The sequence below is a fragment of the Athene noctua genome, chromosome 1 (genome assembly GCF_965140245.1).
Source record: "Athene noctua chromosome 1, bAthNoc1.hap1.1, whole genome shotgun sequence".
In the NCBI taxonomy this organism is placed as follows: Eukaryota; Metazoa; Chordata; class Aves; order Strigiformes; family Strigidae; genus Athene; species Athene noctua.
The window spans coordinates 93,194,710-93,220,922 of NC_134037.1; the positions used below are offsets into that span (position 1 = coordinate 93,194,710).

Genomic DNA, 26,213 nt, shown 5'->3' on the forward strand with positions numbered 1-26,213 from the left:
ATCCTGCTGCTAATGCTGAGAACCACTCCAGAATGCTAGTCAAAAGATAAGTGAAAACTTGCTAAGAAAAATACAGTATGCAAGGACTTATGGGCAGGTGTAAAGGGCACGTATATCCAAGCTACTATGAGATTCCTAATTAAGAGAGTATTTTCATGTGACAGAATCTGGCTAAGATTCTCCATCCTTCTTCCTCATTACTACTGCTGGCAGCTACCCATGCTTCTGCCAAGGAAATTCAGCCCCAAGCTGCTGTTTGCTGCATGCCCAGCAGCCTGAACATCAGAAGCTGATAAAGGCATCAGGTCATGATCAAGGGACAGAAAGAACCAAATGAGGAATTTCACAGCCACACTCAAGGGTGGTGCTGAGAAAGAGGGGATAGAGATGAACACAGGTTTTCAATAGGAAGAGCACAGTTTACCTGCAAGATCAGCTGAGGACAGAAAAGGAAGATGAGCTGGTAGATCTAAACAAAATAAGCAAGGAGCTGGGCCATAACATAAGGATGATCCTTCTTAGCAGCAAGAAAACAGAGGTAAAGAAGTATGTGCAGGCTATGTTGCTTCATTACAAACTCCCTCATAGTGCTCTTTACTTGGCAGACTCCTGGATCACCCTGTGTGCCAGAGGATTTTCCTGGCTAAAGCAGTCTGCTGGCAGATGCTTCCCTCACCTCAGACCCAGAGATACCATCTCCCAAACAGCCTGTGTGACTAAGAGGAGGCTGACTATATTATCATTACAGTATCATGAAAAATATAGATAGGGAGGATGGTTACAGGAAAAGTTTTAAACGTTGCCACGCTCACAGGAACAGAGTGCTTTATTGTGTGAGGTTACTTACAGTCAGATTTTCCCTTAAACTGAGGCTAAAAGAAGAAGCTTACTTCAAACCATCAATCTGTAATACAAAGGTAGCAAAAAGTAAAGCAAACCCCACTACTGTAGTTAAACCCAAACTACATGTGGTAAGCATCCTCTCTAGGGTCTCCACGGGCTCATGAGGCTGCAGGCCACTGTGCACTGTGTACCCCAGGGTGGTGTGTGCTGGTGGCTGCTCATCAGAGATGTTATATGTGGCTTTTAGGCCCATGCAGAGCCGCTGCCTTCAGTGGATCCAGCTTTTCCCAGTCAGGATGGCAGGACTGCTCTCTCCCTGCCTGTCTGTCCCATTTTTAAGGGCACTGGAGTATAACATGGTACTAAGGGGATTATGTCATGCCTTCCCCCTTCCTCCTGCCTCTTTTCCACCCCTAAGGTCACTTGGTTAGTATTTCTGTTATATACCTTAATTAGCATATTCCTGGCTGCGGGCTACCTTCTGTTCCTGACCTCTTTAAAACACAGCAGTTTATATAATATATATTATTTTTAAAATGTTAATTGTGCAAAGACCTTTTAGGATTTGTAATGTTTAGCTTGCTGTGACCTTTGCAGAGGATCTGCCCATGACATACACACAGCAAACACTTGGCTTGCTGTGGCAGGCTGCCAAAACTCCCTGGCCTCTTCTCACCTCGTCCCCCACTTTCAGTTTGTTAGATTTCTGGAGAACCCTGCCACATGCATTAATGCAGTGAAACCCTATCTGTGTCTGTTCCTTAACACCTATCCTGTCGTGTGCCAGACTTAGACTAAAAGGTTGCCTTTGGTTAGCATCTGAGGGGGTCTGCATTTATGGCACAGCAGAGTCTGAGAATAAGGACTAGCCCAGCGAAGTGGAGCAGAGGCTTCCATTTCTCAGGAGGGCTGCTCAAGAGGGGCTCACATACCCAGAGATGTCACCAGCCCCTCTAGGCAAGAAGTGCCTCTTATGACTTTCTGCTGCTATAACCTCTGGACTCCTCCAGCAGACTTAGCCACACTGGTCAGCAAGCTCACTCCACTTCGCTTACCACACGTGAAAAACTAAAAATCTAATGACTATCCCTGACCTAAGAGAAATACACATGGGATCCTATCCATTAAGCAAGTACCTATTGAGAGGTATCAATGATGAAGCAATCATGAGAATGACAACTGCATAATTTCACAATGTCAACCTAAGCATGCAGTGACAGAAGCAGATCTCAGAGTTGGGTAGCCTCTGGCAGGAGAAAAAAAGAAAAATCAACAGTGAGCAGCTGGGAGGGTGCCCAGGAGCTTCAGTCTCTGACCCAGTTCAGCTGCAGATACAGCAACACACCCAGGCAAAGCCTCATTAACAGCTTTATAAATTTCTGCAATATCTGGGTGTTGTCTGAAGGTTTTCCTTGAGCACGCCCACACGATCTGAGCCTCAGTCAGTACAGCTATAGAATATACAGGAAAAAGTAACAATGATTCTTTTTAAGAAACAGATATCAGCATCTGAAGTAACTCACTGTGCTTGACTTAGCCAAACCAAATTCCTGATGTCTGGAGTTTTGTCTATCTAACGATAGAAGGATTAGATACAATATGCATTAATATACTTTGTGACCATGCAAAACCAAATAGTGCTGCAAAGATAATTGTGGTTAATTAATACAGTCTGCTGCTCCATGCTCCACCAAGTTTTTGATTATTTGTCCGTCTTTAAATTTTCAACAAAGCATTCCTGCACAGTCGGATGCCTTCAGAAAAAGAAGAAAAAATGTATCTTCCTTTCCATTTTGGAAGTTCGGCTTGTTTTCAAGCCATTTCATTCAATAAAATTTTTTTTTTTGGTTTATTAACAACACATTTGGCATGTCCATTTTTCAAAACTTTTTGAGATTCTAAATTTCTGTGAATTCCATAAATTTCTGTGAAGAACATGCAATATTTTAACATATGGCATAAAAACGAAAACAATTTGGAAAACATATTTCAGTTAAGGACATAAACATGTTTCTGAAATGCTAATTTTACTTGTTAACTTTGTTCAATAATTTCACTTCCATGTCTCAAACTCCAGCTTTTAAAAACATATCTCTCTGAAATCAACATGGTACTTTTGCCCACTCACAGCAGTTGACACTGATTTTTTTTTTCATGGTTGTTTGGTGTAAAAGACTAAAAATAAAAACATATTGTTCTGAGCATTGTGGACAACTTTTCCAGACAGGAAAAACAGAGGGTTTTATGACTTAGGAAAGCAGAGTTCCCAGAGGGCTGGTCTGCTTTTCTTCCACTCTTCCCTTCAGGATTTTCTGAAAACGTTTCACTTACTTTTGATTCTGCAGTACATTTATAGCCTCTCATTTTTAGGGTTTTGTGTGTACCTCCCATGTGCATGTTCCAGCTCTCCCTTCTGCCTGCTTTTCCATGCACAGAGGTATCACAGCACACTTGTTTACGTTCACTCACTCAAATGTGACCAAAGATTCAAAGTGGTGGGGGTGCCTGGGTTTGGTTTTCCCCTTCACAGCTGTTAGGCAAAAATTTGCTCTCTGCTTATAATGGGTTAGTCTGGGTGTTCAGTCTCCAGGAGGGAACAGCCCTAGCAAGGAGAAGGGCCCGTGCCAGCCTGGGGTGTTCCCTCATGCAGCAGGCAGAGGGGCAGCAAAGCTGGGCTGCAGCCCCCAGCCTCCTCACCCCACACTGTATTTCTGTCCGAAGCTGTGCCCATGTGGATGGGTGCGAAGGAGCTACAAGGAAACTGATATCTCTGCCCATCAGCTCCCAGGGGTACTCCCCAGCCAGCAGCCCGTGCCCTCCCTTCATTTCCCAAAGCAAAAGCTAAGAATGAGCAGTGCAGCAAGGTCTGAAAGGGCAAAATGTGCCTTTGTCTGCTCACTTGTTATCCTGAACAGCTGAGTTAGAGCCACGAACAACCAACGGCTGTGAATGGCAATATTACCTTTAAAAGGAAAATCCTATTTTTGATTGGCTGTGCCAGCTGTTTGATGGCACAGCTTTCCAGCAACTCAGAATTTCTTTGTAAATAGCAAATCATTGCAAAATAGGGAACAGCATTATACAAAGAATGTGATTTAAACTGGGATGACCAAACTGACCTTCTAGTTGCACCTAAATTAATAATCTAATTTTGAAAGGAAATCAGAACCTAGCAGCTGCTGGTGACTTGCTTGAAACTGTTTTAGAAAGTCAGATTATGTTTTTTCTGAGTATTTGTATGCATATGCTATAAAAAAATTGATGGCCTATTCTTAAAATATACTTCTGTTTATTGTTGATTTTTTTTTTTTACCTAGCAATCTAACTGGTAAATCTACAAATGCCTTAAATCTTAAACCACATAAGAAGTATTTTGTATTCAACAGAGGAGCCCAGTGTGCATTTCTTGCTCAACACATGAACCATGATGAGATTGAATGTCAGGTAACTGTGTGCTTCTCAGTATTTCATGTTTTTTTTAAGCTGATAAGCTTCACTGTCAGATTAAACTCTATTATTTGGTGTTTTCTAAAAATTTGTTTAAGTGTGTTGTCTCTAATTATGTAAGCCTTAATTCCATGCTACTTAAATGTTTTGTTGAGGCTATGTTATTTAAATGTTTTGTTAAGGCTAAAGCTTAGTTATTTAACTGATAAACCTGTTAGTCTGCTTAATAATTCTTGAACATCACATGTTTGTTAGTGGTTTAAGTCAAGAACATTGTCTGCACCTCTATAAAGGAACTTAATGTTTTATATTAACAATTTCAAGGTATTGGGAAGTGCACTAGATATATAGTCTTTCTCTTACATCCAGAACTGGTATCTTCTAATACAAAGTCCTGTATTAACATAGTAGTTGTTATTAATCCGTAGGTGATGGGCCAATAGACTTGCAGTTAACTTGACCTACCTGTTATCCTCTCAGGAAAAGCCCCAAACTTTGCTAAGATGGAAAGAAAATTCTCCCACCAAAAGCAGGGAGTCAATATGAAGTGGTGATGGATGAACAGAGGCTGGAAATTAAAAGAGGGTGTCAGCCTTACAAAGAAGTGGTAGGGCAAAAACTCTACAGGCTATGAAAATGAAGCTTGGTATACTTCTGCACCATGGATGACGAGGTTGCTCCTAACAACAAGACTGCACTGTTGGCCCATCCAACACTGAGATTTTGTGTAATGATAGGAGCTCGGCTTCCCGTTCTGTCAAGCTCTCATTTACCTGGGCAGGATAATCAGGAGAAATGGATTATAAACCTGTGAATGTTTCCAGTACAGGGCAGGAACATGAACAGATGTCTACGTGGAAATATGTTAAGACTGCAAAACTCAGGCACTCAGAATAAAGAACTCCAGGCTTAAATCTGCCTGCACACTTTTAATTCACATCTTGCCAGGTGCAGGTGCATACTACACCTCATTTATATTCCAGCTCCTGAAACTGAAGGGGCACTTAAGCGATGCTTAGATTTTTTGCTGGATCAAAACTTGAGTGTACAAGGTGGAGAGTGAGAGTGCCCCCTCCTTCCCTGAATGCATTTTCTCACCATCCTGGAAGTTTCCTTACACAGTCCCCCTATCCCCTTTGCCTTCCCTCTGCCCTCACACACCAACCTTTCTAAGACTGCATGTCTCCCCACGCCTTTATTACTGCTTATCGTTGTAATGTGGGAGCAGGCCGTGTTTGGGTGTAGCGGATGTGCTGCGCCCCGGGGCTGTGGCAGAAGGGTGCTGCCACACTTGGACTGAGCCCCCCGAGCCCAAAGCACACAAAGCACAACCAGCTGTGCCTGGGGGACGTGTGGGAACCCTGAGGGGTCTTCAGCTCCATAAATGGCTGCACGCTTGAAGTCTGCTGTGGCTAATTAAACCCTTCTCCAGCACACCAGAGAAAAAAAACAAGTAATATCCGTCAGCCTTTTGCCACCCAAACTGCAGCATGCGTTAGAAAGTCCAGTGTCGGCCTCGTTTTCCTTGACTTTTCCCCTGTGTAAAAAGGGGGTGCAGCTGTGCCAGTGTGCTGAAGTCTATAAATGAAAAGTGTTGCATAGGTGTGAGTATTATTAGCTGCTTAATAGAACTAGACAGCATTAGAAATGAACCTGAGGCAGACAGTGAGCAGTGTCAGTTTAAACCCAGATAGCCGAAGTTTTTGCTGAGAACGACTAAAGTGCAAGGTAAAAAATAATTTCTGTAGTGTTCCTGTAACTCTGTCAAAGGCTTCTGTCAAGATGCGTCAAAAGCAGCAGAGACCATGGAGGTCCTGCAAGGCTACAGAGATCACTTTTGGGCTCACATTTTTCACTCTTTCAAAAAAAATGTCATTTTGAACAGCCGAACTGCCTTCTCCTTCCTCTTAGAGCCTTGCAGAGAGATTTCCTGCCAGGCTAGTACATCCTCTCATACTACTGGCAGCTCTGTGCTCAGTGCAGTCACCCCACACAGGTACTTTCCTTAAGTCGAGGTGACAAGGTCAGTTTTGGACACCAGGAAAGCAGAGGGATGACTTCCCATTAAGAAATAAGCTTAGAATGAACATGTCACCAAATTTTTTCTGTCTTACAGCCACTCACTGAGGAGGCTGTATGGCAAGGTGGCTGGACTGTGGTCCCTGCAGTGTTATGGAGGAAAAGCCTGTGAGACTAATCTGGGAAAACCTGTGGGATTTTCCGAGTGAACTTCTCTGGGCTGAGGCACACCAGTGCGTGCATGGTTATACAGCATATTGCAACTGCACCCAGTACAGGGAATTGTCTTTTAACAGGGACAAATGTGGGGTTTTTTCTCCCCTATCTTGCACCATTACTTTTTGAGACAGTCCTTCAACCCCTTTTCTTCTGACTCTGTAACACCTCATAAAACAAAGTGCTTGGCTGACTTGGTGGTTTATAACAGTGAGACTGGTATGTGTAAGGTGGAGATTTTTTTTATTTATTTGTTTGGTTGTGTTTTAGTGTTCCACCTGCAGCTTCTGAATCCACAGGCTACCACACTCAATTTCAGAGTTTTGGCCCCAAGTGCTTGTGGGTAAGTTGTGCCTAGGCTTTAATTTGAAGATATTTTTTTTTTTACAGTATTATTAAGTAAAAGGTATATTCAGAAATAATACACTAAATACTTTTCTACAGTACCTAGAGAGGTAATATTGTACCAAAAAATCTGTACTGATTTTTCCTAAAGAACTTGGAAACAAAACAGTGTGGCCATTGTATTTCAAACATTAGAGCAATTGTTCAGTACATGTGGTGCAACCCTAAATTTCTGTGTCAGAACACAGTGCCAACTCTGAGTTTCTGTAAATTACGGTACTGTGGGCATGCGCATGTTTAAACAAGTGCTTTCCTATCTCCGGGTTATATAGTCATATTTATGTATATGGTTTGGAAAGGCCAGACAATGCTCTAAAGCGCTAAAAGGGAACCTAAAACATGTGCTTATTTTTCACACCATTGTGCTTTTAAAACAAAGTAAAACCTGTTACGGGCTTGGATTTTTCCTCTAAGTACACTGGCATTTGTTATATATAAATCCTAATAATGTTTATTCTTGTATACCATAAAACCTGTAGGTAGAAAAAGGAGACCTAGTAAAACAAATACAGATAAACAAAGAATAATTCAGTGCCTGCAGTTGAGTTTTGGGCTATAGTTTATGTTACTCCAGTATACTCATAAACCTGTGCTCTAAACATCTTTAAGTTACAGATTTAGGCAGCCAGAATATTAGTGTAACTCCTTTTGGATTTAGTGGGCTACCTAGTGGCTTAACCTACAACTGAAGGTCAAGAGAATAAAATTCATCTTCCACAATGCCTAGACATCCCCAGCTACACTTCTGGAGATATCCTGGAAAATGAAACTGTGAAAACATTCAAAGCGCTTTAGTGGGATTATTGTCTATGACAAGATCCTCTTGGACAATATACAGACCTTTGTGCACGTATCGCCATAATACTCAATGAAAATCAAGGCTCCCCGTCAGGACCACTCTGCTTGTTGTGCACAGTATTTCAGATGGGCTGGTAATATATGGATTCAGCACTATCAGTGATGAAAATGAACTCATGGTTTCTCACCCACATTCTCGGCTTAAGCATTCATTGTTCTTTTAAATGTGTTCTTTTCTTATTTTTGAAGAAAGGTTTCCCATGTACCATACATAACACCTAGCCCTTGAAGTTTCTAATCACTGTACTAGATTTCCCTGTTTGGACAAAACAGGTTTATCTTCTGAGATGCTATTTCTTTTTTTTAAAGTCACAAACTTAAAAACATGTTCTCATTTACTATTCTTACTGGAATTACCCTGTGGAAACAATGGTTGTATAGAATAGTTAAGACATTGTGCAAGATTAATTGATTACAGTATCAGCCAGTATGCTCAAAGAGCTTTAGCTTTTCCCAAGATAAGAATCTTATTACCCATTAGAAGTGGACTGTAACAGGCAGCGCTCGCCCTTGAACCCAGGCTCAGTGTCCACCCCCACACTGCTGCTGGTTTCAGTCTAAGCCTTGTGCACTGGAGTGCTGCAAAGAATGGTCACATGCGAACAACGTAATTTCCTAATGCAGATGTGATCAGATAGTATACGAAAAGAAGAGCAACTCCCTGACTGACAAAACATTAAGAAGACCAGTGGCTGCTTTAGAAATAATCAATATGAGAAACCTGAAAGGTAAGCATGTTGTTCTGATTGGAGAGCCAGACCTAGGAAAACAGCAAGAGAAATGGGAAAGTGAAGAAAACTGCAGAAGGAAAGGAGGCAAAAAGTTTGGTTTGTAACTGCAGAGGGCTTTTATTCTTGTTAGCATTAGAGGTTAGTATTCTTTTTGGCTATAAAGGATAATTTGGGTTATGCTGATCTTCTATCGCTGAGACAAGGAGCTGGACAGATTCTGCAGAAGAGAAGTGTGTGACTCATGGAAAGAGTAACTAGTGAAGAACTTGCTCAACTTGAACTCTTGCTTATAGGGATTTTATTTACCCCTGGGGAAGGGTGAAATTTTCCAGTTTGGCATAGAGCTAAACTACTTTACCAGTGAGAGAGAATTTGAAGCCTCCTTTGCTGGGAAGATAAGCTTTCATGATACCGGATAAAGGCTAACATGTACTGAAGATTATTGCACAGTGAGAGAGGAAAAAGATGCCTTAAAGCATGTTTCTTCTAACTGTGAAAACTAGCTAATTCAACACATGTCATACTTAACTAGATGATCACGTTAACTCTTTTTCAATACATCAGACAAACTATCATACGTTTCTTTACAGCAGACACACTTACCAAAAAATAAAGAAAAATGCTCCCTGCTTTGAGGAACTGAGAATCACTAGTAGCTCTTTCAACAGTATGATATCCATATTCTCATTCACAGAAAGCTCTATTAGAGAATTCAGTCAAAACCCTTTTTTGATTTTTATTCCTAATGTGAATAATAAGCCACCTGCCTGGTGACAACATTATGGGCATTTAAAAAAAATTGCTGTGGAAACATTTGGAAGGAGTTACACTTCAAGAAAATTACTTGCTAAAGAGGTTTAGTTTAAATGCAAATTCAGCCTCAGTTTATCTGTACAAACATGTTCGAAAAGAAAGGAGAAAAAAGCCCACTTCCCTAATGTGGATGAGAGCTCTTACTAGCAGTCTAAAACATGCATAAGTTAAGCAAAACTCCCCAGTTTCTCCAGAACAGGGCAGAAGTTAATCCTCAGGCACTGTCTGCCTGAAAACGTGAAGATCACAAACAAAAGGGATGAGATGAGATTTGGATGCAGATTCCAAACAAACACTTTTAATACATGAGTTATGAATTTGATTTTTTTTTTTTTTCATAAACCTTACATCGAGTTATGTGGAAATATTTAGACTGCTGTTGTGAATCTTTTGTTCGGAGTAACTAACTATTTGCATAGTTTTGTAAAAAGAGTTTTTTCTACCTGTGTTGTCAAATCACCTAGATGCTCTCTACAGTAAAAACAAATGTGACATTCTTTCAGAAAGAAAAAAAAAACCTACCTCATTTTAAAGCTAATAAAACATAATAACAAGTAGTAGGAGTGAAAGTTCAATTTATCAGCCCTATCTTTGAGCAGATCTCAATCATTTATTAGGTATCTATTTTAGCCTTTGAAAAATACCTGATAACATAGATGACAAGACTGAAGAATTTTAACAATTTGGCTTTCAAAAGCTTCTTTAAATAATGAAACACTGAAGTTGAAAATGGCGGTATTTGATGAACTGAACTGTAAAGAAGCACAAGAGATTCCCATAGATCCTGAGAGCATTATGTAGTGTATCTTAAGCAAAACTGGCAAACACTCAAAAAAACCCATTGGTGATTTTGCCTGTCAGTGCTAAGGACTTACATATGGACTTTGTTCAGGGTCTCTCAACTGGAGATGGTTTCTCTCAATTTAAATAGTTGGCAGTCATAATTTCTATTTTTCATAAATGCAGTTGCCTTTAAATCAACTCTGCTTGAAAAACTCCTGCTAGACCTTGCTGGAAATCATCAAACTTACCATCCTGAAGAAGAATCCCAGTCCTTGTCAGCCACAGCTACAGCCCCACAGAAAATGAGGGGCAACACAGATGAATTCAGCTTACAAGGAGTATAGGAATTACTTGATGTTAGGTCCGAGATGGCCATCGATGTGCTTTGAATAGGAGTAGACAAGAAGCTTCTGTACAGAAGATCATTCTTTTTGTCTTCAGATTACTTCTTTTCAGTTCAAGATTGTACATACTCTAATAGGTCAAAACTGTGATCCTCGGAAATGCTATGCTTGTTTTGAAAGGAAAGGATGGAAATTTGCTTTTTTTTTTTTTTTCTGAAGATTTTATACTTTAATATGAACAAAGCTAGAAAATTCATCTATGCATGGATCCTGAATCTGAAGAATTTTCTGTGTGCTGCTGAATAAAAGTCAACGCAAGTAAAATGAGAAAAAGAAAAAAGGGCTGCATGAGCTGCAACTCTTGCTACAAATGTTTGCTTTCCTGGGTGACCCTAGTCTGGACAGATAATGGCTCTACTCTTTACACCCCAACTACATGTGATTCAAACAAGAATCTACCTCACAGACTATCACTGAGGCACATCTTCAGGTTATTTCCAGGTAGGAATACAGATGCGTGTAGCTAAAAGACTCTGTGCCTGCTGTTTCTATTGGCTGCATGTGATATTATATTGCCCTGCAAATCTGTGTTCTAATAAATCAGCCTGCAGATATGCAGCAGGAGTGTCTGCTTTTGTGGGCAGAAGCCTTCTGAAGAGACCATCAGCACACCTCTGCGGACACACCGCCTATGCCAGAGACTGGAGCCCTACTGGGAGAAGAGAGTGAGTGCCTGAACACAGGAAGGAGTGAAAGGCTGCCCTTCAGGTGGGCTCTCTTTGCTGGCATGAGAAGCTGTGGTTGCGTGACTCACTGGCTGGCCGTCACGGGAATGTCTGAGAGCAGGACACCGTTGTGGGCATGCTATGGATGGACCGCAAGCCGTGCACTGTTTAGATTCATCTGCTACTGCTTCAGGGAAGCATGGTAAATTATGATGGCAAGCTTAAAACAATCTGACAATTATAGAGACTTATTTTAAACACAGCTGTTAAGGGAGGATACAATTTATAATTTTCATAATCATCCTTTGTTTAGGCTCAGTGTCCTGAGCCCAACAGGCAAATACTGCAAAACTGACTCTAACCAACAAGAATGGAGAAAGGATCTGGTGATGTGACAGACTCTGAGGCAGGTTAAAGTCATTGCACAAAGTACTCTACCCTCCCACAAATGGGCTTCAATCCAGAGACCAGCAAGATCAGTAGGAAGTCTTTCCATTGCTTGCAGCTCACTGAGACTGAAGCCTTTTGAGAAAAATAGCATATCTACTTGTTTATGCCCCTGCTCTACCTTTTTGTGGAGGGTGGTCGTCCATTGCACACAATTTGGGATCACGGTCCTTCCTGCTGAGAACTGCTAGGCAGGTCCTTCCCCCATTATTGTTCTTGTGTCCCAGGAAGACCACTCTGGAGCTGGGCTTCTTGCTGCCACCCTTTGCACAGGAATGCAACAGCATCTGAACTACTGCTGGGTGTACTTAGCCTTCCTCAGAAAAAAAGCCCTTAATTAGGAATGAGACATGAGGTTAGTGTGATAAGGACGAATCAAGTCAATGGCTTCCTCCGACTTCCACATGCCTTTTTCACTCAGAGTCTCACAGGCTATTTGGGACAGCTACAGTTCATCTACTTTGGAAGTCACATCACTTTGATTTGGCTGGCTACAAACCATGTTTTAATTATCTGGTGTTTTTCAGCCTCTACTGGGCCCTTCTTGGCTAAGCCTCTTTGCTATAAGGCCAGACTGAATTTCTGTTCTTTAAATACTGGTGAGGCTCTGTGCAGGGCTGGCGTGTCTCTCTACAGTACTTTTATGTTATAACCTGCCTATGGCGAGCTCAGTTCAGGTTGTGCCTGGCGTTGTGTTTGAGCCCAGGTGTTTAGCCTTTTTCTGGGGTCTGCTTCACCCTTTCTGGCATGTCCTAGCTCTTCCAGTCCTCAAGCTCTTTCCCACCTGCAGCCTACACCAGGAAGGCTTGTACATTACTACCCTGCGGGCTTATTTTCTTGAAACTGGTTTCTGTCCCACCCAAAAGGGGCATGAGCTGCGCCTGTTTCCACCTGAGGCTGCTTGTTAGGCACAATGCCACATCTCATCACAGACTCACATGATAACTGAGAGTGGAGTGGACCCTCAGACATCCCGCTCCAACCAGGGTCAGCATTCCAGCATCCTGATGCAAAAGACAGACAGACACACTGCAGACTGACATTAAACACCTCTGCAGACACCTTCTGCTATTGGAGAAAAAGTGATGGAAATGAAAGCCCAGCATTTTTCTCCCTACCTACTTTTTTTTTTAAAAAAAGCTTGTAATTTTCATTTCATCACCTTCCACCACAAACCTTGAAAGAGCAGCAGACAGAGGACCTACACACATACTCCCAACCTCTAACGGTGTGGCTGGGAGCTGCTCCAAATGCATCATTAGAAGTAGTATTCTGCCCTTTTTTTAATCCAGAGGGCCAGGATCTGCTGCTCTGTGTGCCCAGCTGGTCTTTAAACAATTGTTTACTCTGACAGTCAAGCTCAGGTACCAGTTTGTAGCACAGCAGTCTAAGCAGGGCTGAGTTTCTCTATTTGTGACATGGAGAGCAAGTTTAAAGCGGAGAGTAGATACCCAGGCTGCCCACCCAGCATCATCCCAAACTGTCAGAGAGGGAGACCACAAACAAGGGGGTGAAAACATTACTTTTCAGATTATTAAGCAGCTGCTGCAGGGCTAATCACGGCTGGTGTGCCTACAAGCTGTGGCTCCTCTTTCCATAGTCTCATACCACTTCTGTCCACTTTTCTTCCACTTACGCCGATGGGCTGGTCTTCCTGGGTTATGTATAATTATGAAATCTTTAAGACATTCTTCGATGGTAATTCAAGTCAGGAGGGATTTTATTTTACCTAGACGCTTTTTTGTTCAGCTTTCAGAAGTCTGAGCAGCACACAGTGCAACAGTGAAAAATCAAGATCCACAGCTGAAGTTTATTTTTGTAGAGGTTAGTATTCTTGGCATATGACATAGCCATGCGGCTAGAGTTTTCAAATATTAGTTATAATATTTACTTTGCTTTTGTGAAGAATGTGTTAGTTTAAACATGTCTTCTCCTAAGGTAAAGTGAAATAATTAAATGTATTTTCTCATTTTTGTGGTCCTTTCCACCTAATTTCCTCCACAGTTTATTTATTTTCAGTGTACACGGCATTGTACAAAGAAACAAGCAATTGCAAGGAATAGTGTAACAAAAAAGTTCAAGGGATATTTTAATTGCTTTGTAGACAAGATATATTTATTTCCTTGAGGGGAAGAATAATTGCAACAGCACAGTGTGGAGATTTTCATATCTTGAAAAAAATCTTGTATTTCTGAATCAGTTATTTTATGTATGTGAGGATAACTGTGAAACTGCCAAATATTCTAGTAGGGATTTCGGCTAGTTCAGGAAAATGGAATTCAAGACTATGCAAATCCATACAACTTCTTTTACTACAACAGTTATGTCAGCAACTTGAAAAGAAGCCAACTCCTACTTGCCTTAAGCATGTATTTTATTAGATATGGTGGTGGTCACTAGTGATAGACTGGCATTAGACTTTTGCCAAATGGATCCAGCTTTCAGTGTGACTTAATGCAAACAAACAGAAAAAGTCCGCATGGCAATCTCTCTTGGTAGCAGTACGAGGGGGTGTGATGACCATTACCCTGGCTATCATTAGTTTAGTCTTCCTTTCCCATCTAGACTTGTAGGTCTGGATTACCTGCATGCTAATCTGACTGCTTCTTACCTGCATGCTAATCTGACTGCTTCAGATACCCAGTGCCACACAGGATCCGTATTGCTCCAAAATACTCATTCACATGCAGGCCAAGCTCCAAGTCTCATCATACAAGCTCCTTCATCCCTGAAAAGCTAGTCTGCCTCAGGACCATGTGGCTCCTGGGCAGAAAAGCCACTGTGATTTATCTGCTGGCATATCTGTGTAGTGCCTAATGTGACAGAGCTCTGATCGCAAGTAGCAATAACGATGCACTGGGAGATGATGACTTCTTTCAGAGGAGGTGCTGGGTAAGGCACTACAAAGATGCATTCATGGTAGCAAATCCAGGGAGGGGGAGGCAGAAGGTTATTTACCCAAGGTAATGTAGTGTGAGTCTGGAAACACCGAGATGTGCCAGTGTTGATCATTACAGATCTCCAAGTCACAAAGGAAGGCCAGTGGTGGCAAATGGGTTCAGCAAAGCTAAGCCACTTCCTTCCAAGCCTCACACATCCATCCAGACCTAGTCTGTCTATCTGAGTTCCCTGGAAGTGAATGTAAGTGTCTACATGAATAGAGTGAGCAGGACTTGTCTTTTTGTGGAATGTTATTAGTGATATTTATACTGTGGTAACACTCACGAACAGTTGAGGCCTCAGGATATTAGTTGCAAACTGTAGAGTAATTACAGTTTCTGCCTGAAGGAATAAACAACAGTCATAGTTGGAAGGTACAGTTCTGTTCAAAAAATACCGTGTAGAAATTACATTAATGTCTTAGTCTGCAAATCTACTTCATGTGTGTATTCAGAGTCACGTGTGATATATACTTTAGTGACATAATAAAGGTCAATTGCTTCTTTTCCCTACTGTGATGACAATGAGACTAAGCTGTTCTCTTTTGTTCAAAAGAAATACCTTCTAAATAAGAGTCAGGTTACCTGTGGCTAAAGGTATAATTTAGCCTGTACTATACATGTTTTTTTTGCAGATACTTGTATAGTACAGAAAAGGAAAACAGCAGATACAGGTCTCCAGCTGATTCTCAGCTTACAAGAAGTAATAGAGACTGCTTTTCCTCCTTTAGCTCAGAAGTCTGGCGTAATATTATTGAAGCTAATTGAGCTACACTACTGTAGAAGTGCTTTTCTATAGCCAAAATTGGCATTGAATGCAGCATTCAACCATGTCAAACTCTAGTCTGTTAACTGTGAGCTCCCAACTCAGCTTTCCTTGTAGGCTAAGGCTTGCTGCCTGGTGGATCTACAAGACCGCCAGGGCCACTTGCTGGCCCTGTAGCCTGACACATCAATGTACTGCTTGGCTAACCTGGACATCACGTGCTGCATAAGAAGGCTGAGTGATCGCCCGTACGCTTGGATGACTTCACCCTCAATGTAATGTAGATCTTCCCCGGAGCATCCTGCAAAGGTCCCTGCTTTGCCCTGCGAGACCGTGCACCAGACACATCCTCCATGAGACACACAGTCCTGTCTCCCTCATTTGCTCAAAAAGAACTGTGGAGGTCAGAGTGCTGCCAACTTTGACAGCTCAGAAACAATTGTCCTTCCTTGCTCAACTCATGAGACTGGCCCCAAAGTCATGAGACTTGAACAAAAACGTATATGGCACTTTAGTTCTTGCTTTTACATTGGTTTGAATAATGTTATTTTGGTTCTTGCTGCAGATACTCAAACTCTTAAACTGACTTTTCCCCTGTCCATTAAGACTTTAGCCCTTCAAACAATCCTGCCATCTCATCCTGCAGCAGTTCTGCCTCCTGCACCCATCCTGCTCCCAATCTTCCAGCCAGTTCTGCCCTTCTCATCCTCAGCAGAGTATCCAGAGGGCTGCCCCTCTGGCAGGAGGTGTAGAGCCTGAGAACCTCTCTTTATGTTTCCTTGTGTTCATACTTTAGTCACTAACCACAGGGGAAAAGAACAGCAATGGCATGAATTGCTTTCCCAACTCTTCTTTAAGAGAGTGGTGTGCCTGGTAGGTGGTGTGAGATACTAACTTGTTTTTATAATTGCAAACTGTTAGTGCCTTTTCCACAGGGGATGGGGAGGCAGCCAGAGCAGGTTTTTCATGAGCAGTGATACCATTTATTAGAGGTTCTTCGGGAACTTTAGTAGCCAACGGACTTGTTTTTGGAAGGCCAGCATCTAGCTGTTTGGTGCTGGACAGATGCGCCTTTTGCCCTTTGGAAGCAGGGACCCCTTCTATATGTGAAGAAATTTTGAGCTGAGCTTTAGACTGCAGTGGTGGTTCACTGAAGTCTCTTCTAGCTGTTAGAACTTCTATGGGCAACCCAATGTGTTATTGCAGCCAAATCAGGCCCCTAATATCCAAGACCCTCCAGACTTGGGGGGGTTGGGGAAGCTTAAAAAAAAAAAAGGTGACCAAACCCAGACAAACAGAGAAGAAAGGTGTGGATTTCCTTGTTAGAGGAAAAAGAACACTGAACGTCAGATCTGCCATGTAAATTTGTGAGGAGTGCTTGACCTCAACCAATTAATCTCAAATAATACTTAATATTTTTTCAATAACGTTTTTAAAGCTTGATCATTTTATGCAAGGCATCCACGTTTGTGGATATATTTCCCTTGAGGCCCCTTACCGTTTGCTGTATAGTAGCCAGTAATACACTGCATTTGCCCCCGGCTTGACATGACTTAAACCCCACATTTCTTAAAAGCAACTGGATTCTGCTGTGGAATGATGCAGTTTTTGCCCTCTGTTCAACAAACCCAGCCACACACGTAGTTGTGATCTCATTCTGGAAAACTTCTGAAGGACAGCGGCCTTGTGCAGAGCAACAATCCTGAGTACCACGTCAGTTTCTCTCTACTTACTCAGTCGTCACCCCACCTCTCTGGTTTCAAGGTATTTTTTGTTCCCTAAACACTGTAAAAACATTTAGCCTACTCAGGATTGACAATAATTAGTCTTCGGAAGGCTGAACAGTTGGGTTGCTGAGAATGTCTTGCAAGTTAAAAAAAGGGACATGTATGTTTGCTAAGAGAGGAGGCAGTGATCTCACAGTTAACTTTTTAGTTATCTTCAAGCTGGGGATCCTTTCAGGCTTTATGTCAGGGTTTTTTCTGAACCACCACAGAGTTTCATTCTAGTTTAGCCCACTGTGGATTTAGAAGCCCCTGGTGCCAGTAGCATTTTCTTTTCAAACACTGGCTTTCAATTCAGAGTGCACAGGAGCAGAAGCCTTTAACATCGATGTGGCTCCCTTACACTGTGACTTTAGAAAGCTCCAAACTCTCATCTATTTAAAACATCTATTTATTTTTGAGCAGTTTTAAATAGATGAGAACTAAGGAGGAAGGGACTGTTGTGCTCTTAATACAGGCTCTTGCCTGGAATCCTGTCAATGTAAAACCCTCCTGCTCCCTGTGCCGGCTGTGTAGTTGCGCCAAGAGCATTTAAGAACAGAATCTCATCAGTTTGGAGCCAGGGTCAGTGTCCTTAAAGCTCTGGAAAAGAGCAGAGGAGAACCCAGGGAGGAGGACCTGGATTCCAAGCTATTGGATTTGCAAACTGATTCTCTGCAAAGTTGCTTGGAAAGAACTCGGACACATCAGCTTCTGAGTATTTTAAAAGATGTAACCTTCGGGTTATTTTGTGAACTTTGTTTTTTTTTTCCTTCATTTACCACGCTGAGGGGTGACATCGGTTAAAACACACTGGAGGGAAACGCAGGCAGTTTTGCTTATGTACTAATTCGAAGTGTACAATTGTGGTTTGTATTTTGTTCTTTAGGAATACATACTCCTTTACAAACATAAAGAAAAACAAGAAGGTACATGGTCCCTCCTAATCATGCTAGGATTTCTGCGAAGAGCAGTCTCAAACGTCTGGCTCTCACCAGGCGGAGACTGAGGAATGTGCTTACCTTTAACGTGCGCAAGTGCTTTCACTGAGTTCCTGCCTACGAAGTGCAGCATGTATATAAAGCTTTCGGGGGTTTAGAGCCTTGCCGCCATTAAACCGGCGCAGAACTGCTCAGCTATTGCCAAGGTGCAGGTATGCCACCCCAGCAGCTCGGGATAGCTCCGGCGCCGGTGCCGCAGGCAGACGGCAAGTTAGCGCCCGTAAGTTAAAATACGTACTGTGGGGGGCTCGCTTAGCGGCGCAGGCTCTGCCGCAGGCTCCGATCGCCCCGCTCGGCGCCGGGACCCCCGCGGCCCCCCCTCTCGCCGTCCCCGTCCCTGTCACCTGGCCCCGGCCGCGGCCCCCCACGCCCGGGGAGCGCCGCCTGACGTCACGGCGGCCCCAGATTGGCTGCGCGGGGCCGGCACCGGGGCACCCCCCCGCCGCCCCCCGCCCCTCCCGCACACACTCGCTCACTCACTCACTCGCGGAGAAACTTAAAAAGAGGGTGGCTTGGGGTTTTTTTCTCAGCCCGGACTCGCTTAAGGACCGTTTCTTACACACGGCCGCAGACCTCTGGCAGCTCCGGCAACCGAAACATCTGCTCTCCATTGCGACCACCCCCCTCCGGCAGACACCCTTCCCCTGCTGCTGCTCCTCCTCCCTTCCCGCTCGGCTCGGCTCGCACCCGCCGCTTCCTTTCTTCCAACGATGTTTTCCTGCTCCGCGGGGCGACGTCGGTGCTGAACTTTTCTACCAGTTTGGGGGGCGGGTGGGAGGACCCTGAGGCTTTTTTCCTTGCCCCCCCCCCACGGAGCAGGTTGGGGGGCAGCGAGCGGAGGAAGGATCTGCACTCCGGGCGCGGGGAGCACCCAGGCACCCCACCCCCCCCCCCCCCACACACACACGCCCCCCGCCTTTGCGCCGGGGCTCCGCAAAGCTCGGCGGCTGCGGGGGCTCCCGCTGTGGAAATGGCTCGGATCAGATGGGGCTTCTTCCTCCTCCTCCTCGCTGCCTGTGCACTTTTGTCACCAGCGCTCGCTGCCTCCGAAAAGGGCAGGCTGAGGAGGATCACCTACGTCCTGCAGCCCGGCCGGGGGGGCTCCTCTGGCAGCCGGCATCAGCGCCCGGCCCCCCTCGGGGGGGAGCAGCAGCAGCAGCGCACGTTTAACGTACAGCTGAACGCCCGCTACAGCGGCGGCGGCACCCTGGAGCGGACCCGGCGGATGAGCAAGCCGGGAGGCGCGGGCGTCCAGCTCCGCTTGGGCCCCTCCGGGCAGGTCCACCCCAACTCCGCCGCTCACGCCGCCTCCTTCGCCAAGCCGGCCCGCTTCGGGCCGCGGCCCAAGCCGCCGCCGGGCCCCCACGGCAACAGCAGCGCCGGCCTGCCCCTCCGTCAGAAGCACCAGCTGCCGCCGCTGCCGGGGTAAGGCGCCCTCCCGCGCGGCCCCGCTCCCCAGCACGGCTGAGGCCCCCACGCCACCCCGAGCATCTTCGTCGCGGCCGTCGTCGCCTCCCCTTGGGGGAGGCCCTCGCCGTGCTCCCGGGGGGCACCGCGGCGTTACCTGCCCGCCGCCGGTGCCCGGCTGGCTGCAAACCCACCCCCTTCCCGGTTTTTTGGCCGCTTTCACCTGAGGCCGGGCCCAGGGTCAGCTCCCCCCACCCCGTCCCGCCCTGAAGGTCGCGGCGGGTCCCGCACCCCGCGGTGCTGCCCCCGGCCTGAGGCGTCGAGCGCGCGAGGAGCCCCGCGGCCGCCTCCCTCCTCTCCCTCAATCCTGCCGCTGCGGCGGCGAGGGGGGCCCCGGCCCGGCGCGGCCATGCCAGGGGCGAGCCGCGGCCCCCGCCTCGTCGTTTGCGTCCCCGAGAGCGGTGCTCGGGGTGCCCGGCCGTCCCCGGCCCTCCCGGGAGGCGCCAGCCGGCTCTTCCAGTCGGAACCGGCGCCGGGCGAGGAGTTTCCTCAGACGCTCTTCGGGACGTTTCATTCTTCCCGCCTTTTCGCGCCCCGGCCCAGCGCCCGCCCCGCGGCCCGGCTGGGGATGGGGAGCGGGGCCGGCCGCCGCCGCGGCGCCGGGGGAGAGCCCGCTGGACCCTCGCCTTTCTTTGCTGTTCCCGCAGGGTCAATGTCTGCGGGGGGCAGTGCTGCCACGGCTGGAGCAAGGCCACGGGCTCCCAGCGGTGCATCAAACGTGAGTAACCGCGTGGGTCGGGGAGGGGGCCGTGGGGGGTGGGGGCCGCGCTGCGGTGGCTGCCGGGGGGAGCTGTGGGGACCGCGCTGTCATCGAGCGAGGCGTGGACCCCGACATCGGCGGTGGGCGAAGAGGTGCCGGCTGAGCTACAGATCCCACCTGCGCCCCAGCGGCGCGGTTAAGCAGCGCGCCTGCGCGAGCCCTTCCCCCAGCATCGTGGTGAGCGGCAGTTGTAACACTTCGCTTTTCGTCCCCAAATCCCTGCTTGCTAACCTTCAGCTTCGCTAAAAGATGAACAGCAGGTGCCTCTTACGTTTATTCTCAGCACAGATAGTGGCATTTTTGGAGAGAACTTTGCAGAGGTTATTTTTTGTGGGGAGGAAAACCGTGTTAATGCTTGGGTGGTGGGAGGTTTTTTGAACAGGGGGGTTAATAGGGTAAAGAGCCTGCCAGAGGAGCACAGGTTGGGAGCAAGAATTGCGGTCCACACTCACGTCCCTTCACCAGCTGCCCACGTGATGATGCTGTGCTTAGGGCATGGAATTTTTGAAGCGTTGAAAAAGGCAAAAGAAGTGGGTTTGGAGAAGAGGGATGTACCTTTACAAGGATATCTAGAAACACAAAATACACGCATAAAATAACCCTGATCGAGTCAATGCCCTTTCTAATGTGAAAGAGGAAGGCTGCTAATTTAGGCAGGATTCAGGATGACTGCGGATGACTAAAACTGGAGCGATGTTGCCATGAGGTCATGGAAGACTGGAATGACATACCACTTCAGAAAACCCCTTTAGGTATCAGCGAGATTGGGTAGATCTTGGAACATCAGCTTTAGTTCAGCAGGACAGACTTCTGTCCCCTAGAGAGTTGGAGTAAACAGTACTTTCAAGATGCAAACTCTGTTTGGGTTTCTTATAGTGGCTTTTGTCCCTGTGTGGGACTTCTAACAATAGGGAGCAGTCACATTTGTAATCCTCAGTAAGGTCAAGTACCTTTGACCTGCATGGAGCTGTTGCTAAGAAGCAAAGACTATTGCAGTAGGCTGTTAAAGACAAAACTTCACAATTTCCCTGACCAACTTAGACATAACTTTAGGAGTCTTCTCAGTTAACATTTTCATCTTAAAATACATGCTGCTGTGTTAGGTTAGTCACCTTTTTTGCTTGATACATATTGCAAGTACTAGAATTACTTCCTTTAGTTTACAGTGTTTGAGATGCTATTTTGAGGCTAATTGCAGACTTTAATAAACACCTACCTTAGCTGAAAGAGTAATCAAAGTGAAAAAAACTGTTAGTTTTTTATTTAATCTGATAAAATTATTTCAACTGCTATCGTCAACCAATTTTATTTTCACTATTTTGAATAAAACCTAAACAATTTGCCTTTCTGTGGCTCTTCCTCTGTCTTCTAGTAACTTTTAATTCCAGATTACTTAACTGGTTTTCTTTGCTTTCTGTCCTTTAAGTTCCATCTTTTTGATTTCTCACATTATCATTCCACTGTTGTCTCCTTTTTTGTTGTCTTTTTTATTCCTTTCTATTTTTAGGGTCTTCAATAAGGATTAAGTCAGGGAATTACAATTTTATGGGATAGCTATGAAGAATTTCATTGAAATCCTTAAATTACACGGTTCATTCATATAGTTATTGAAGGAATGGAGTAGCAAAGTAAGAATTAAAAGAAAGAGGGGGGGGTTTGCATGTTTCTTTTTGACCTTTCTTATATTGCGTCTCCGATATTGGGCTCTCCTTAGAATTAAATATTTTTGCTGTCTGCTCTGATGCTACTCTGATACCTCCTAGCAGTGGTATAATACACTTGGCTTGGATGATCTTGATTTTACTCCTCTCTTGGCAAGACAAAGGAAGCACTAAATGTACTGAAATTGTCTGGTTTGTAACTTAGGCAGACAATGAGATAGCACTGACTTGATATAGCTGTGGAAGATTAGTCTCACAGTCATAAAAGCCAAATAGCTCCTTTTCTTGAACCTCCCAAAGTTCCTTTCAGAAGAACAGAAACCCTATAAGTGAACAAAAGTTAACCCCTTTGTTTCCTGTAAAAAGAAGTGATTTTTAAATTCAGGCAGTGGACTCTAATTTGGTTTTGAGTGGATTATTGCAGTTGAGGAATAATTGTGCCACGGATGCAGGCACACCTGAGCTGACTTCATGCAGAGTCAGTCTGGATCTGTCAGGGTTTATTAGCTCAGGCTCAGTATCACTTTAATAAGCTATTTGGCCTCTAGGGCCAGTTTATATTCTTCTGCGTGGTGCAAAGCCTGAGCTAATAAACCCCAGACCCATACTGGCTTTTTCCAGAGCCAAGTTCCATTTGTCTACATCGTGCTTCCAGAACCAGAGTGCTGAGAGCCAGCTCTGATCAGTGAGGCTTATTAGCTCAGGTGTAATCCCAGGTTGGAACGAGCACCATGTGGTTTTGCTTTGCTGCACCTGTGTGGATAAGCCTGCCTGTAAGCCACAGAAAGAGGAGTTGAAGGGAAGGGGTATGATCTTGCAGCCCAGGCTATGCTAATCAACCCTCTTCCTTTGTTGCACGTGGTGGTGTTCACTACCCCTGCTTTTTCACACATGGGGCTATGGCTGAGGCTGCTGTTTCCTTGAGTGACTTCCATCCCAGGCGGGTGTTAGTCTGGCTGGGAGCAGTGGCAGCTGTATTGCGTTTCCCTCAGTAGCAGCAACAGGGGGTATCTGAAATGTTTCTGCTCAGGTCAGAGGGCAGCATCTGTACAGAAGAGGCAAAGTGGACTTTTCAAGTCCTTTTTCTAAATTTTAGTTTGAAGCTGAACTGCCTGTTGTGTGTTTATAGTATTTGCGTTCTCTTGGAAGCCTTACTGTAAGGTTTTATCTTAGGAACTTCTTTTTCAAACTTGATGTGACTTTGTTTATGAAGAACTGCATCGTTCTAATTAAAAGATGAAATCATAAAGCTCAGCATTAGAAGTATTCAGAATTGCTTTATGCTGGGAGAATGACGGCTAAAAATCTGAAATTACCTTTTTGAAGTGTTCAGAACATCCACCTTTGGGTAAAGACAAAGGTGGGAAAAATTCAACCACAGCAATAAACACCTTTGAAAGTTATAAGCACGTGAAAGGGTTTATGACAAAGATTGTCTTCTAGTCGTAGTTATCATAGGTTATAATCTGTGTAAGCACAATAATAAGATACCACCAAGGCTGGAGACATCATGTTTTGTTAGTACTTGTTGCATTACCAGATCCTTATACAAACATTAATTATCTCTATAACATGGCTGTAAGGCAAGTAGAACCTCAAGTGTGGTTTTTTTGTTATTTATTTCACTTATGGAAATTGAACCATAGGTTAAATGCAGCCTTGGACAAGTTAGAACATCTGATTGGAAGGCCTAAGATGGAAATTAGGAGTTCCTGCCTCTCAGCTGCATGTTTATCCTATTGAAGCCTGTTGTCTCCTACTTTGTTACTCTCTCCTAAATTTCTGTTAGTTAATACTACTTTCTACAAAATATGCTGTTCTGTTTGTTCTGGTTTTGTTTTCTTTTTCTTAATGATTACAAGAAGATGTTTTTCATGTTGGGAAGTCAAGAAAGAAATTACCTATTGTATGCAGGATCTGATTATCTTATAGAAGAAATAAATTAAAAGAACCACCTTATTGTAATAGTAGTTCCCTGCTAAAACATAATAATATGTTTTTTCTGGAGTATTAATACCAGTTTGTTTGTGAGTGTTCTAAGTGTAAACTGGATAGTTGAAAAAACAGTGTTGCCTGGAGGTATTCTAATTTCTACTAACATGAGAATTAACTGATGCTAGTGGGAAGGAAATAGTTGTCTGTTAATGGTATACTGAAGCATGAGCTGGTTGTTGCAGAGGTGTAAGAAAGGTTCATAGGCCAAACAGGTGACGAAGTGGATTTTGCAGGATTATGTTTAGCATAAATTTCAAATAGGGAGAGGATTTACTGTTTGTGTAGATGTAGAACCCACATACACTATCATTGTCAATTAAGAGAAAAAGACTCTTGTGTCATTGTTAGCTGAAGGCATATGTGTGCGTGTATGTATTCCACATGTGGGTACAAGGTGAGGATTCTGGAGTTGGAACAGGACTGGATTCTTTGAGTTTGGTCATGAAGTTCTTTCCTGTCTGTTGTGTGCTCACGCACCTTGGAAAGGTCATCAGAAAATAAGAAAAGTGGTCTGTTGTCTTTTTTGTATTAAAAGATTATCTTGCTAATTCTCTTCTCTTTTGAAAGACTTCCCAACTCAACGTTAAATAAATGCGCTACAGATGAACAAATTTTAATTTATCTTTCAGAATAAGAAAATATGCAACAGTAATACTTGCTGAGAAGAAGGGTCCCCTTTGTTCAGTTCCTGAATCTGCATGGCCTCTGCTTATGTATTGCTGTTCAGTTTGAGCCATCTGATCCCTGACCCTCAAGAGCTATATTATTTGCTATTGCTGAGTTAGCACGCTACAGTTTCATGTCTGTTTCAGGACAAGGGCAGTTCACAATGTGACTACTAGACCCCTAGTTGTCCAAGACCTGGATGGAGCACACCCTAGGTTGCTTGTAGCTTGTGCTCCTGAATTTTCTTGGGGAAGGTGAGGGAAAGGTTGCAAGCTTAGGTCTTGTTATGGTTAGGATCCAGATCTGGAAACTTGGAAGCATACATGGGTCCCCCAGTTTAGATGCAAAACCCTGTACCACTAAATATTTTAGTATTGGTTGCTCAGAATCTATTCTTTTTCTGTCTTCACTTCAGCTCTTGGAAATGGTGGTATCCAGGAGATCTGTACTTCTGATCACTGGAACTGAGTACTTCAGTGTTTGCAGCTGTTCTTCATGGAGGTTTTCTGGTTAGAAATGGTTCCTGAGGCTTGTGCTTAATCAGTTTTGTGGCTTTGTGTTTTACCAAGTTCTGTTTATTTCCATTGTGTATACAAAGCCTAACTATAACATATTCTCCCCAAATGTTTCTTTTCATTCTAAGACCATCATCTTAGTAAAAGCAGTATCGATCTTCTTCAAGTTATGTCTAGATCAAAATTAGATGTCTCAATTTTAGAGACAACTACTTTGACCCCATGGAGCTGACCTATATATTAGTCCTTTTTAATCTACTCTTTGATGTTTTTAAACATCTCAGGGTTGAAAAACTTTTGTAGCTTGGTTTTGTCTCTGCTGTGCTTGCTACTCCAATATGTAAACAAAACTTTTAAATTTCATATATGAGGAATAGATTGGCTTTTGTAGTGGGAAGACTCCTGTTAGCTCTTGGTAGTAGTTCTACTCTGTTTTATTTTTTCTACTTACTGTCCTTAGGAAGCAGGGAGAATGAGACTCCCTTGCTTTGTCTGCATTAGCAAGCAGTGTTGACTAACAGGAGCAGATCTATACCCTAAAGCCTTTGGTTTTGATGACCTGAGGCCCATAGTAGTGTGTTTCAGGGCTTAGTGTTTTATTTTGGACTAGACTAGGTGTAGTCTGGTCTCATGGAATAAATGCCAATGCAAGGCTGAAATACATTAGGTGTGTTCTTGGAGTGTTCATGTTTTGGGTTTAGTTTTTTTATTATTTTACTTTTTTTTTCTCTGCATCTAAAATAAGTACAGTGCATGTGCCTTAAGATGGCCCCACAACATGAACCAAACCTTGGTGAGTGTGATTGGCAAGATACTTTTCAAGCAAGAATCCTGACCTGAGCTAAAGCAGTAAGGCAAACTTTGAGCACAGTGTCCGGCTGCTGGCCATCAATGGCAGACAGCCTCCCTCCCTGCGAGGGGAGGCAGTCAGAACCGTCAAAAGATGGGGAGCTGTTAGCTGCTCCTAGCCATACAGAGTGACAATGCCATTGCTACATTCGGGTGAGGAAACATAAGTCCTCTATCAATATGAGGTGAAACCTACCCAG

The 26,213-nt window shown here is 44.2% G+C and overlaps 1 protein-coding gene and 1 long non-coding RNA gene across 6 annotated transcripts in view; both read left to right on the forward strand.

Moving 5' to 3' along the window:
- LOC141956381 (uncharacterized) overlaps positions 1–4,281 on the forward strand; it is a 41,087-nt gene extending 36,806 nt beyond the window's left edge. The window contains exon 3 of the long non-coding RNA XR_012632901.1: positions 4,161–4,281. This is a non-coding gene — a long non-coding RNA (uncharacterized LOC141956381). The remainder of the gene's footprint in view (positions 1–4,160) is intronic.
- A 4,016-nt stretch (positions 4,282–8,297) lies between these two features.
- The window catches only part of LTBP1 (latent transforming growth factor beta binding protein 1), a 226,182-nt gene continuing 208,266 nt past the window's right edge, over positions 8,298–26,213 (forward strand). For 3 of the 5 annotated variants that reach the window (XM_074896939.1, XM_074896938.1, XM_074896940.1), the window contains exons 1-2: positions 19,233–19,525; positions 20,215–20,285. In XM_074896939.1, coding sequence (XP_074753040.1) covers positions 19,326–19,525; positions 20,215–20,285 — 271 coding nt within the window. In that variant the 5' untranslated portion in view covers positions 19,233–19,325. Of the gene's footprint in view, positions 8,517–19,070; positions 19,526–20,214; positions 20,286–26,213 lie in introns of those variants that run through there. The other 2 variants (XM_074896937.1, XM_074896941.1) reach the window with 2 other exon arrangements.